The sequence below is a fragment of the Oryzias melastigma genome, linkage group LG16 (assembly GCF_002922805.2).
Source record: "Oryzias melastigma strain HK-1 linkage group LG16, ASM292280v2, whole genome shotgun sequence".
Classification (NCBI taxonomy): Eukaryota; Metazoa; Chordata; class Actinopteri; order Beloniformes; family Adrianichthyidae; genus Oryzias; species Oryzias melastigma.
Genome location: NC_050527.1, coordinates 30832223 through 30846665, shown reverse-complemented (window position 1 = coordinate 30846665; position 14443 = coordinate 30832223). Strand labels below are relative to the sequence as shown.

General features: G+C 36.6%; 1 protein-coding gene across 1 annotated transcript in view; it reads right to left on the bottom strand.

Annotated features, from left to right (window-relative positions):
• Positions 1-6: 6 nt before the first annotated feature.
• Positions 7-14443, bottom strand: part of galr1a (galanin receptor 1a) — a 28417-nt gene continuing 13980 nt past the window's right edge. Inside the window, exon 3 of the mRNA XM_024263525.2 lies at positions 7-1157. Coding sequence (XP_024119293.1) covers positions 837-1157 — 321 coding nt within the window. The 3' untranslated portion in view covers positions 7-836. The remainder of the gene's footprint in view (positions 1158-14443) is intronic.

Below are 14443 nucleotides of genomic sequence, written 5' to 3'. Positions count from 1 at the left end.
GAACCAATCCCAGAACCCGAGAACATGTGTCTGTGAGTCCCAAAAAGGATGGAGAACATCAGTCAGTTATATTGGTCCTATAAACAAGCAAAACAAAGACATTGAGATTGTGACAGACAAAAAAAAAACGGAGTTTTCTATTTGTATGGAACAGCGTGCCTACATTGGGTCGAGTCTGTCCTCTCTGAACACCAGATGTTCTCTGCTTTACATCTCTTTTTTGTTTTGTTTTATGCCTTATTTGAGTGTGTGATCCTTCTATGGTGTCACTTAAAAAGTGAACTGAATCTTAAATGTTAACATTCAAGACAAGGCTTAACATTTTGCTGTACACAGATAGTCCAGAACTTCTTTTGGGCATCATTTGTGGTGGAGACGTGCAGTTAGCTTGTCCACCCACAGCTGTATCGGAGCTCATGGTGACAGTGTTTTCCCAGCCACAACGCTTTGACAGCTCTGGGTGATAATGTGAGCCAATATAATACAACAGTAGTTAGATTAACACTTGCACTATTGAACTTACATTGTAAATACACCAGGATGTGATATGTAAATATTTGTCTTTAAAATAACTATATACGACGATCCATTTACCTGAGCTTCAGAAACCAAAGGCTTTTGTTCTGAAAGGACTCGTGTCCTGCAGCTTCTGTGGCTGAACTGCTTCCTGTCCAGGTACTTTTACTCAAACTTTTATGAAATAATATGGTCTCCCATGCTTGCCAAGCTCAACAACTCCCACCACCCTTGTCTGAGGACTCCTTCACCATGACTCATAGCGAGATTCAATACCACAGGTGGCAAAAACTCCTTTTCCTGGCACCAGCAGCAGAAAGTCAAACATTAGTGCAATTAGTTGAGGGTGCCGTGTCTGCTTTACTGCGGATCTCTTTGATGTCATTAAGTGGGGAGTTGCTGGCACCAGTTTGGCATTTGAACACCTGCTTGTAAGCCTTTCTGAAGTTCTCGGACAGGAATGCGTAGATGACGGGGTTGACCGATGAGTTGCTGTACGCCAAGCAGTGGGCGGCCACTCGTAGCACAAAGGAGGCCTGGTTGAGGGGGAAGGTCCCGAACTCAGCCCAGAGGTGAACAACATGGTGAGGGAGCCAGGACAGGCAGAACACCACCACCACCACCAGGACTGTCTGAGCTGTCTGGAAGCCAAAGAGAAGAAACACAAAGAAAGAAGAGAGTCAAGGAATCAGTAACAGCAGGATTACAACATGCTGCACTCAACTAAATGGTTAAACAACAAATAAAGATGCTATTTGGACTGGAAAAAGCATATAATTGGTCAAAAGTATGTTGAAGTAAGAAAAGAAACGGGTTTAATGTTTATGGAAGTTTGACTGGATCCGTGATAGTTGTAGAAGATACATCGCAACAATCGTATCGGGTCCCTAATGCAATTGTGCGCTCTAGTTCATAAGGTTAGTTGTTTTTACATGCGACTGTCTACAATAATTGCAACAAACTTCTGGCATTTATGCTTTTCAAGCTTGAAGACACAATAGTTTCATGGATTTTAGTGTTTCTCTGGCTCCAAACAGTCCAAAAACATGCTTTAAAGGTTGATTAATTACTCTAAATTGTCCCCAGGAGTGGCTGTGTGATTGTGTGTCCCTGTAAGAGGCTGGAAACCTGTCTACGGTGTACTCTTTCTTTGCTTGACAGTAGCTAGAATAGACAGTCCCATGACTCCAAAAGGGATGCAGCAGTTTAGGAATGGATGGTGTTATATAGGATCTATAAGATTTTTTTCATGCATAAATTTTTCCTAAGATATTTACATCTATATAAATACGTTTGTGGTTAATTGATGGTGAAGACAAGACAAGGTAGTTAGAACATCAGATTTTTTTTGGAGTTTAAAAGGTCTTAACATACCAAATGACTATACTTTAAAGAAAAAGTGACACTTTTTTGGAACTTAGTGAGAGGGAAATAGGGCCCTAAGCCCTCTTGTATTTATGAATCATTGCTTAAAAAAAAGGAGTGGGAAGAAGCAAATTTATATAACCCCACCCCTGTTGAGTTATTTCCTGATATATTTTTGCATAGTTGTCATCAGTTGTCTGATCAGACCAAATGCAGATTTTTTGTCAAGTAGCATGATTCGTCTTTCATGATTTCAGTAAACAACAGCAATAATCACACATCATGGGACATTTCTGGATCAAGTTTGATCCGCCATTGTGTATTTTAATCCCTCAAAATAAGGTCGGGTGAAATGGCACAATATGAGCAAAATTGTACTACACGCATAAAAGTCCAATTGCGGACTATGTCATTGCGACAGACTGGCGACCTGTCCAGGTTGGACCCCGCCTTTGCCCATCAGTAGCCGGGTTAGGCTCCGGCACCCCCGCGATCCCGAAATGGAAAAAGCGGACAAGAAAATGAATGAATGGATTATGTCATCAGCTTATGTCACATTTTGCAGCGATTGATCTGATGGCCTTACGACCAACTCGAGTGATTACATATTGAAATGAAGTATTAATTGGGTAACACTTCAACCCACATATTTAAAAACTGTGTTGCAAAAGTCAACATTTCCATCTTTCATTTCTAAGATGTGCTTCTCAATATGGTGTAAAATTGATCCTTAAACCCTCCCAACCTGCTGATTTAAAGTTAAAAGTAAACACATAGTTGGGTTTCACAAAACTGAAAACACAGTTTACTTTGCAGTCATCCCACACTCTGAAACAATTTGGTGGTTTAATCCCACTCTAATTCCGACTTTGAAGCTCAGCATCAAGCAGAAGAGCATCAGGTCTTATTGGTGTGACCCAACAGTGGACTTGGACAACAGTCTCCCTGTCTCAAGGCAGACACGACTACAGATGTGCAGAGCAGGTGACCAGCGGCCAATGCTCTATTCAACTCAGTTTGTTTAAAAAGCGCCTGTTGATAACTGTGGTTGTTTCCAGGCAATTCACAAAAGACAAACGCATTCAACCGAGCTGTAATAATATGTTAGTTCATTTCAAACGTTTCAGATTATTACATTCCAAAAAGGCCAGATTGACCTCATTGCATAATAATGGAGTATGTAAATGAACTGCAGATTACACTGAAGGTTTTTTAATGTAATTTCCATACTGATTAAACAAAGACTGATAATGAAGAGGAAAATTCCCTCTAAATAGAAGATTTAGGATGAAACCTCCAGCAGAACCAGACTTGGTAGAGGCAACCATCTGAAGTGTGATTGGGGTCTGAAATGTTACAAGAATTGCAAGACTTGAAGGAAACAGAGAAATAATTGTTTTTCTTGCCAACATTTTACGTGATTATCAGTAAGGTGTCAACTGGTTGAAAAGATTACAAACACAATTTCAAATTATTGTAGATTCTTCTTATCCCATCAAAGATACCTGACATAACTTCAAAAGAACAGTTTGATGTAAATTCATGTCAAACACAAATTCAACAGTGCCCATCAGAAAAATGAAAACAACCTCTCACCTACGTGGTACCAGACATAGAGGAGAATAGGTAGATGTGGCCTCGAGTCAGAATGACCTTCAGTTGGAGTGTCAGTGGTTCAAGTTCTGACTTAGTGCAGGGATGTTCAAAGTCCAGCCAGATGGCCAAATGTGGCCTACGCCCAAATTTCCACTGGCCAACAAGGCCCTGTCAAACAACCAATAACAGCCCCCAGCACTTTCTACAATTTCTTGGGTGTGATTGGGTGAATTAAGTTTCAAGCTGTCATAAACCATGTGGCTTCAACCTGTGGCAACTTGACCTTCAAAACCTGAAAGACCCACTCCAATCATCCTTTAATCTGCTGTGAGAGCATTCCCAGTAGTCTTTTAATAATGATAACGCCATTTAAAAAAAACTGTGATGCTTTCTAGGATATAGCTTCTGCAGAGCAGAAGTAGTTCATCAGAAATTCACCTCTGAGTTGTGAACAGAACTGTTCGCAGTAAGTAAACCTCCCCATCATCCTTTTTACTCTCTCTCCCACTAGCTGACAGCCCCTTACAATCCCAACCTAACATAACCAGTGTAACAAAAATGGCGTATGGTATTAAAGCTATCCAGATATACAGTTTAGATACGCATAATAATAGTTCGTGCCTTGTCCATGTAATTTTGGTCTATCGTCATACGTCATTTGTCAACGTCCATCGAGGGTTTCGGCCCGTATATCTGTACGAGAATTACGTTTTCAGCTGTCCAAAATTTGTGGTCGATTGAGAATTACACAGTTTAAGTGTATTTTATGTAGTTTATACACAATTATTGAGTAAACCTTGTAATTTTGCGAGATTTTTTTGCAGGATACTTAAGCAAATTTGTGGCTTTCCCCGACCGTTTCACGCATATCCAAGTATGACCACGTATGTGGACTTTTCACGCATGCACCACCGATGTATAACTTTCATTTTGTGTATACGTTGCATGTTAAAGTTTTGCAATTGATGCACAAATCTGATGAATTGCATATAAACAGCAGTGTAATCACAAGGTTCATGCACGACTTACGTATTGTGTGACGGGTACATAAATCGGCCAATCTTTCACCCCTCCAGCAGTCTACTGAATAGGGTTCTCCCGCTCCCCCCATTTGACTCGTCCGCGCGGGGGGGAATGGGGGAATCGAATAAGAACAGATTTACGTGTTCTTTGGGGGTTTATTTGTTCTTCTGGGATTTTTACGATGTTCATAGTGATACAACTGTGAAAATTTTCAGGTAAAAGACTACAACTTTTCTTGCTTTTACCACGTATCTTCACGCAAGATCAATTTTCAATTTTCATATGCGCAAATTGTACTTAGCCTTGAAACAGATGCCAACTTGGATCTGGAAAACGATTGAATCTTGTCGTTTACAAGTAAATACATCAAAATGGAGTGGAGAAGGGAACTTGTGGCTTGCCATAGTAGCTTCTACATCACACCTACAAGCTTTTTCCAATGGTACTGGTACTTTTTCATCTGCTTCTGACTTACCTCCTTTGGATAAAATAATATTCAGAAAAGCTATTTTAATGTTAATCTTCCTGATACATGCCCTCTATCATCAAAAAATGTGATAAAACATCTTAAAAATACCAAAAACACAATTTTCACTGGAGTAAGTCTTAAAAGCCAAACACTTGGTTGAACATATAAAGTATTTTTTGTTTCTGCGATCAAAACACATGGCCTAATTCTTAATAATTCTTAATTCTGGATAAGATAACTACTTCTCTTTTTTTTTGTTCTAATTAAATTTCAAAGTTTAATCATAAATATGTAACATTTTATATAAACCATGATTTAATGTTTAAAAGAGGTTAATTTTTACAGACAAACTTTTTCTGTATTTTATTTCATTTTTTCTGTCCTTCAAAAAAAAAATATGCAGTCATTTGAAGAAAAACATATTTAGATGTATTTCAGTTTTATATAAAAAAAATATTAAATTTCAAAAGCATGTACCTTGAATATTTCATTTGTATTTAATGTTAATTTAAGGGCTCAAAGAATGCAGGCGTACTGGTTGGTCCTCATACATTTTGATCTCAATAAATCTGACCTTTTTGCAAAACGTTTGAACACACCTGCCTGAGTGGGATCCTGTTTCCTCTCTCATAATATCACTGTGGTGTTCGTGGACATTTCTTGACTACATTTTCTCCAGTGCTTGAGGGTAATTTATGTAACATAATGTGTTCAACAGAAGGGGAGAGAATTAAAACAAACAAAAACAAAAAAGAGTAATAAATGTTAAGTACCAATCTTACTGGTTATATTGGATTTAAGAGACTGAAATGCAGCCATGGTGCACTATTTCTAACGTCTTAGTTATGGGGTGATGAATTCACTTTAAAAAAGCCTGACGTTTTATGTTAAATGGAGGAAAAGTAATTTGAAGAATGCATTTGAGACTGTTTAAATTGTCTAATGAGTGTACTCTAATTTAGTCCAAGGTTAAACTGAGAGATGCAAAAAAAAAAAAAGAAAAGAATCAAAATCATGAACTAAACAGTAATCACCCCTTATTCGCCGGGGATAAGGGAACGGAGACATCAGTGAATAGGCAAAATCCACGAACACAGAAAATCCTGCATCACTGCCTCACCCCCCATGGCCCAAGAACGTCCAAATGTCAAAAACACATCTGATCATGCTTTGTAAAACATTTATTAAAGAACATTGGAGTATTGCTTAACGTAAAGAGCTTTTCTTTTTTTTTTTAAATTCAGAACAGCAGCGTACTTGATGGCACAGATGAGGAGTGTCACTCTCTCTCTTTGCCTTACAGCCAGGAGCGCGGGCTTCCTCGTTTATCAAATAATACACACCTGCTACGGATGAAAATTGTCTTCCGCCATTATCTTCTTCAGCATATCAGGGGTTTGTTTTTCGGCCACCTCTGAGTCAGCTGATGCCGTTTCTCAATGCAGGGTTATGGAGAGGCAGAGGGGGTAGCGACGGTCGCTCCCCTTCTGCGCTCCAGGAGGTTCCGCTGCGATTCTCTGTGTATTTCTAAAATAGATCTCAGCACCTCCTTCAAATGCACACATTTCTTGAAAAAGCATCTTGAGTTGTTGGAGTTTTTGTGACGAACTGGAGGAATCACGTGACTGAAAAAAAATCTGTGTAACCGCGAATACAGAAACGCAAATACACTGGGAAACACAATGAAACTTCAGTATTTTTGTGTCTTTTGTGGTATACTTATTTTTTCACAAGTTTCTTAAAATCAACAGTTTTCATGTTTTTTAAACTTTTGTTATATATTTTCAGTGTTTAGTCAACAGAGTTGTTTCGAATAAGCTTTTTAAAAGAACCTTGACCTTTACTAGTTTCTTCCTAGTCCTTTTTTTGTGATGTATAAAAAACATGGGTTTCGTCTGGTAAATGTCATCAGTTCATGGTTAAAGCCCTGGTGCTCTGCTGTCCTAAACGAGGACAATTTCTTTCCGTGCTCCTTTATTGTCTGCCCTGATCAACTGCGTCTGGATCCGGGGCTTTTAATGAGGCCTGCAGAGATACAGACCAAAAAAATCGGACACAAATAATGAGTTCAAGCTTTAAAAATGAAATCTTGGGAAGAATGGCAATTCTTTCCCAATGATTTCCTATAATTGGTCTAAGCCTCTTACCCCATTTGTCACTTTCAGACTCACAGTTAATATTAAAAATTACAAAGTATTGCTGCTTTAAACAGAGAATTTAGCAGTTGATAATGCAGGGTTATTTGCATGCACCGTCATCCAAAGCCTGACAAAACCTTCATTATGTCGCATTAAACTGACTACTACCACATTAACCAGATTTTTAATGCAATAATCAACTCCTCTAAAGGTTTAAATGAGTCTTAATTAGCAGTGAGGTACAAAAAATTGCTCTCTTGTTCTCCTGCAAAGCCAGAAATGATAAAAATGTAGAATTTTTAATTCTATCAGGTGTGGGGTTGAACATTTTTATCTATCCATATTTGACATGGACTCAGAAAGACTGTCAGTGTTGAAGCTTTTCCTCCATGCAGCCTAGGGGAACATAAATGTACAATGAGATTCTGGCTGTCTCCATCTCCTGCCAACATTAACAGCAGGTCACAGAGTCTGGATTCTAATGGCTCTTTGTGGATTTGTCAGGAGGGCTTTCTGGACATACTTAAAGACGCTTCTTCACAGCTAATAAAGATCCACTACAATTAAAGTTCTGTTTTCTGTGTTTCTAATAGAAATGCGTATTGACAAGAGTCTGACGATACGATATGCATTGCGATACACGTCTCACGATATGTATCACAATATATCCCAATACTGTACTAGAACAAACTTTCGCAATTTTTTAAAAGAGGATAACAAACTCTACCTGAATGATAATATATCTCTCATGTTTTTAAAATATACAAAATATTTTTCAATTAAAAACTAAGTAGTACACGTCTCACAAGATATCACGTTCTCATGAGATCTCGTTGTTTTGGTCGCAGTGTAGAGCTTCTCAAAGAGGTTCGGTGTGCTGTGCTGCCAACTAGCGGTTGAGAGAAAGACATGGAACTACCCGCATAAATCTGTAAGTAAATATAATCTTGTCAGCTGTTTAAATCAATACAAGTATCGCCAAAATTAAATATCGCGATATATTGCCAAATCGATTTTTTTCCACACTTAGTTTTAAACATGTTCTAATCACATTTTTCTCATGAAGAAGGACATATATACTGAAAATTAAGCATAAACTTGCATGCTGAATATTTTTTCTTTGAAATCTTTGTGTATTTTAATATTTTTTGTGTACTCTAAAAATGCCTTCTCCGCTACAATCTGGTCCATTCACGTGTAGATGTGATCCATGTATGTCTTTGTTTTCCTCCTCTGAACTGACTCCTGGCTAAAAATTTTATAACTGAATAGCTTTGATATATATTTTGTTGCACCACTAATATTATTTTAGGGTTGTGAGTGGCTGTAAGCTAGCAGGTGAGTGTGACAAACAAATTGATGATGACCACAGATCAAAGAAAAATGTATAACATTTTCCTACCACTCTGAGGAAACTATGTTCTAGAAAACAATACAAACTATGGGATTTTGGCTAAAAACTGCATAATCGTTATTAAAAGACCACGGGAATCCTTCGGAAATAGATCAAGAGATGATCAGAGAGGGACTTTAAAGTACTTTTTTTTATCATTCATTTAACTTGGATACCATTAGAAGATGTGTGATATGTACAAATTGTGGCTAGAATCGTTGTTCCGGACTATACGGTGGTATTATCTAATGTTAGGGGCAACTGTTGTTAAAAAGTCATTAACTTGTGCACTCAAGAGTCCATCCTCCTGACACCAGTGACCATTTCCACTGCCAGAAACCAGATTTCTCAGGAAGAAAGCAATGGATCCCATTATCTCTGGAGGGACTATCAGTGAAGCCAAAGGCTAAAGCCTGAAAGTGTCATTAAAAAGAAAGAAAAAAAAACTAATTACATGCTGCCTGATCCTGTGCCAACCCTTTTACATTTTCCACAGCGGGTAAAAGGGGGCCTGATTTCACCACCTGGAAAAAATAATGATCCTTTCCTCAGATATCTGCTTGAGGATTTTTTTTTTTTTAAAGGGAATTTCATGTGTTTAAACCTGAGTTACATGAATGAAAATGTAGCTTAGAATGAGTCAGCAGGTTTAATACAACGAAGGGGTGTTTACTTTTTAAGAGGAAATTGGAATCCAGTTAAAAAGCAAAGTGGTAAAAAATCTATGAAATAATCCTGGAAAGTATAGGACCTGATCTGTAATATTGGTCGGGTTGGAGGAAAAAAGCTGTTTCATAGGTGTTGAGTGAAACGTTGTATTCCAGGGTTTAATTTATGATGATGTACTTAAGAGAAAGAACATCAGAGTGTTTCTGGATAGGTCAAGTAGCTGGTAGCAGCTTTGGTCATTAAGGAGAAATTAATCTTTAATCAAATTTGTGCCAGACAAGTGGCTAAAAAGGTGAAGGCTTGTGTTTTTTTAAAAAAAGTAAAAAATCTTAAAGTACTTTTTGCAGCCAAGTATGAGCACTTTTATTTTTTTTTAATTAATAGTGGTTTGATCCTCTGCTGGAAGTCTGGGAAAAAAAATGTTTCATGTCTATTTAATTATTCTGCTCACTCCAGCTTTTCTTTTCTTTTTCTATTTTCTTTGTTTCATACAGAACGTGTCCAAGTCAAGGCCCGGGGGCCGGATCCGGCCCTCTGAATAATTATATCCGGCCCTCCAGATAACTTTTTCCAGATAATAATTAATTTCTAACTTGTTTTGTTAATTTTGACAAACTATAATTTTATGGAGAGTAAAATATTGAAAGTTGTTTAAAGTTTAAGTTGATTTATTCTAGAATAATTTTCCTGCCTTTTTATTATTAATATTTATGTTAAGAAATTATGGATTTAAAGTTTTAAAAATTGGCATTCTGCTAGCTTTTTGGACTATTTTGGCATTTATTAAGATTTGTGTTAGGGTATTCTGGAGTTTGGCTAATATTTTAGCTACATTCTAGCTGTTTTGGCTAATTTAATCTTATTTTAAGCTCAGTTTATTTTGGAGCAAGGCTAATTAATAGGGTTGTACATACATTTATCAAGTATGTACACTGTGACTAATATTTATGCTAGCTGTTTTGGCTAACCTAGGATTTTTTTTTCTTTTCATTTTTTAGGCTAATTCGGCATTTAGCTTGCTGTCAGCTTCAGCGTTTTCAGCTGTCAGCTTTAGCGTTTTTAGCTATTGTTTTCAGCATCTTCAGCTATCAGCACTAGCATCTTAAGCAGCCAAATTCAACTTACAGCATTCACACTCGCATTATTGCAGGTAATGCTATATATCTAGTTCAATTAGGTTATAAAGTTACGGTCTTAAAGTTTTAAAATGTTGTTTTAGAGTGTTCCATAAATGTTTATCCTGTTCGGCCCACGACTTAAGGTGTGTTTTGGATTTTGGCCCCTTGTGCGATTGAGTTTGACACCCCTACTGTACAGGATAATTGTTTTTTTAACTGAATTCACAATTTGAATTATTTACATTTTAGTTAATTAGAGCAAAAGCTTTATAGTTTGCCTTATTTTTACTCCTGTAGAAACAGACGAGAATGTCTACAGTTAACCAGAACGTTTTACACGCATCCATGCTGTCAAATATGTAAAAATGATTCAATTAAATTGAATAAAAATAATTGAATACAATTTAAAAACTAAATTATAATGTAAACAAATCAAATCAATTGAGCATATTGTGCACACAAATTGCTATTTGGTGACCACAAATTGACATTATACTGTCATTTTTTTTTCCGCACAAGTTAGTATTTTGTGTGCACAATTAGTATCTTGTTGGCAAAAAAAGTACAAATTTGTGGCAACCGAATTACAATTCCAATAAATTGAGGGAATTTTTTTTGTTTTTGTCATGCCCAGGGTTCCATACAAAATAAAAACAAGCATTTGTCAATTTTTTTCCATCTACTGGTAAATATAATATATAAACAGCACATTTTCCTTCAGACTTGATTAATGACTGACATTATTTTTCTCCCATTTATCACTTTACAAATATAAAAAGTATTTAATAAAACATGTTTGATAGTTTGTAGGGGAACAAAGACTCAATTGGAAAGAAAATAAATCACTAGTGTGCAATCATTACCTGCTTTATTTTAACACCTCTTCATCATCACTTCATTTTCATTTTGGTTCATTTTTCTTGATTTTGTTCTTTACATTGTTTTTGGAAATGATTTGCACATTTTTGGTAGACTGGCTTCCTGTTGTTGTTCTGCTGGAGTCATGTTGACACCAGACTCTGTTTAGTAAGCGCCTCAATGCTTTCTGGTTATATTAATTAGTCCTCTCTGCATATTTAGGTCCATAGTTACAGTGTGTATCAGATCTAGTCTCGTCCCATTATTTGCTTCCCTGTTGAAGCTGTTTGTGGTTAACGTTTGATTCTCTGATTTTTTTAAAGACCTTTGTTAAATGATAGTTTAAAAACCTCCTGCCTCTTGTCTGTTTTTGGTTCTGTAAAATTCCATTTTATGCTGACATTCATTTTACTGTTTTTTTATTTATATCCTGATAAAATCACAATGACAATAAAAACTTAGTGGGTTTCAATTTAAAAGCAACAATAAAATATTGTATTTGCAAATTAAAACACCATGCAGTACATTCATTTTCTTAACCTGCTGAATCCATATGGAGTTGCTGGAGCCTATCCCAGCTATTGTAGGGTGAATGCGGTACACCCTGGATACGTTATTAATCTGCTGCAGGGCAGGATGTCTAGGGACACTAGAATCATCAATTAACCTATGAAGCATGCTTTTGGATTGTGGAAGGAAGCAGGAAGAAACCCATGCATGAATGAGGAGAACATGGAAACTCCGCGTATTGCAGGATTTGAACCAGTGCTTACCACTACACCATATCTTAAGTCAACATCATTAAATAATTTGCAGTTTGACGCTGTTTGGATTATTTTTCAAGCAGAGTTTGTCCATCTGGCAGCAGGTCAAGCGGGTCACCCCAAGATTAGCACACGTCTGCATTCTGGTATTTTAACGTTTTGGCTTCTAATGTGAGTCCAGATTTTGTCCAAATAATCTTATATTGCCATGGATTTCCTTGTAGCGTAACCGAGTTTCAGACGTGTTGTTGGAGACTTGAAAGAGTTTGCTTCATGAAAACTATGTAATTGGGATGGAGGTGGGAATAGTGAGGGAGCTGCAGCACCCCCTTATGGTGAGGGTATTTAACTGCAGGGTAAAATATATGCACATTTGGCATTTATTTTATGATATTTAATTGCATGACAGTAGACGATTGTGTGGCTTATTAACTAATTTGTTTGATCAATCATACAAGAAAAAGATATCAAGCGTTTTCTGTTGTATGAGTGAATTTCTATTTTTTTTCCCTAAGTCGGTCTGTGAACATCAACATTTAATTGTTTTTAATATGAATAAACAATGTGTGTCTAAAAAGTTTAATGTTTTTGTTTTGACAGTGTGTTGATATTAAACTTCAATATTTAATTTGACAACAACCAAAAAAAACATTTGTCTTTAGGGGTTCAATTATTGTTGGGAAACAAGCTTTAGCTCCCTCCTGTTTCATTATATTCTTATAATGAATGAGTTTTTCTCTTTATTTTCTGTTTCATAATTCATTTAATCACTAGAATAGGTTGCAACTGGCGGCTATCCTTCAGCAAAGACTGACTCAGACTGAAGCAAATGCTATATTATAGTATGTCACAGAAATGATTCAAAGTGTTAGACAGGATTTTTTTTAAATAAGGGAAATAACTGATTCCCATCAGCATTTTCAGAGGAAAACTACAACGGCGTGTTAGTACCAGTTTGCAAAAACATTTTTTTAAAGCACAACTTTAAATTTACAAAATTTAAAATCATAATTCTACATGAAAAATAATAGTGATATTAAGTTGTTTTTGTTTTTTTTGTTTTTTTGGTGGCCCTAATACTCCGTTGTCGAAAACAAAACAAACATACAAACAAGGTTAGGTCGTGTTAAACACAGACTGATTAAAACGCTGTGTTTTTAACATGTTCCTGAGCCATTTTTTTATGGATGGAGGACATGTAAATTAAGCTCTAAATTGCATTTCTGAGCATTTATTTATTTATATATATTGTTGTTGATCAGAATCAGATAAAAAAAATAGTGTTTGAAAAAGATTATATTTGTGATGTAGAAAAAACGCTAGGCGGACCATAAGCTTCCTCCACTCTGCATCTAATTAGATCTATGTCTTCATTTTCTCGTCTGAATTGGCTTCTGGCTCGAAACTGTTCGGCTGGATAACTCCAATGTTGTTCTCCATTTTTGTGGCACCAGTGATGTTAGGCTGTTTTTCAGAGGCTGTAAGCCAGTGGAAAAGGGTGATTGGTGATGGAGCCATCTTTGCTTCACACCAGTACCACCCATAACTGGTCGATAAACTAGGAGGAAGCAACTTTAAGTTATGTTAACCTCTATTTTACTGGTACTTTTTAATTTCATTGTGCTTCTTTTTGCACTTTTAGGGGTAAAATAAAACCCATTCTCCATTAAACCTCTGAGTAATGCCACTTTAAAATCTTACGCAAGTAGAAGCAAAACATAGTTGCATGACTGATTAATCAAGGAAGAAATAATAATAATGGCTATGATTTATCTGTGCTTTTCCAGACGCTCAAAGTGCTTACAATGTGCATTATTCATTCACTTCTCATTCATACTTGGGGATGGTGTGTTACAGAGGTGTGGCTAACAGTTTGCCGTGAAGTGTCTTCCCCAAGGACACAATGACGGTTGGTCGGCTGGAGGGAGCGGGGATCAAACCGCCAAATCTTTGAGTATTGGTCGACCCACTCAACCACCAAAGCCACTGTCACCCCAATGACAAGTTACTTATGAAAAACGTCTAAAGTCGTTTGTAACAGTTGAAAAAGTCGAACTGGCTAAATCAGACAGAGGAAAATTTATTTAGCTTTTGTGGTATTTTAAGATATTTGTGAACTATTTTTTTTTTATAAAGTTAGATTCCCCTGTTTCAAGTCTTTTTAGCAACAAGACTTTCACTGCCGTCCAGATTAAAATAGGGATGCACATTATTAGACTTTGGCAATATCAGATATACAGGAATATTTTTACATTTGTTGGCTCATACAGGCATCCAATTTTCAGAGATAAGAGAAACTGGTGAAAACTGGACTCAGGGAGAAAGTGCTCATGATTGTATTTCAGTTCTAGCCTTCAGGTGCATACATATACATGAGTTTATTTTGCCAATCATGTGTGCTGTTCATTTGGTCATCTTCTGCTCATACACTGCAGGCCTCCATCAACTTTGAATCATCGGCTTTGAGTATGAATATGATTAAAAATAAAAAATACAAGAAAAGTCACATATGATAATCAGAAGTAAACTAAAGC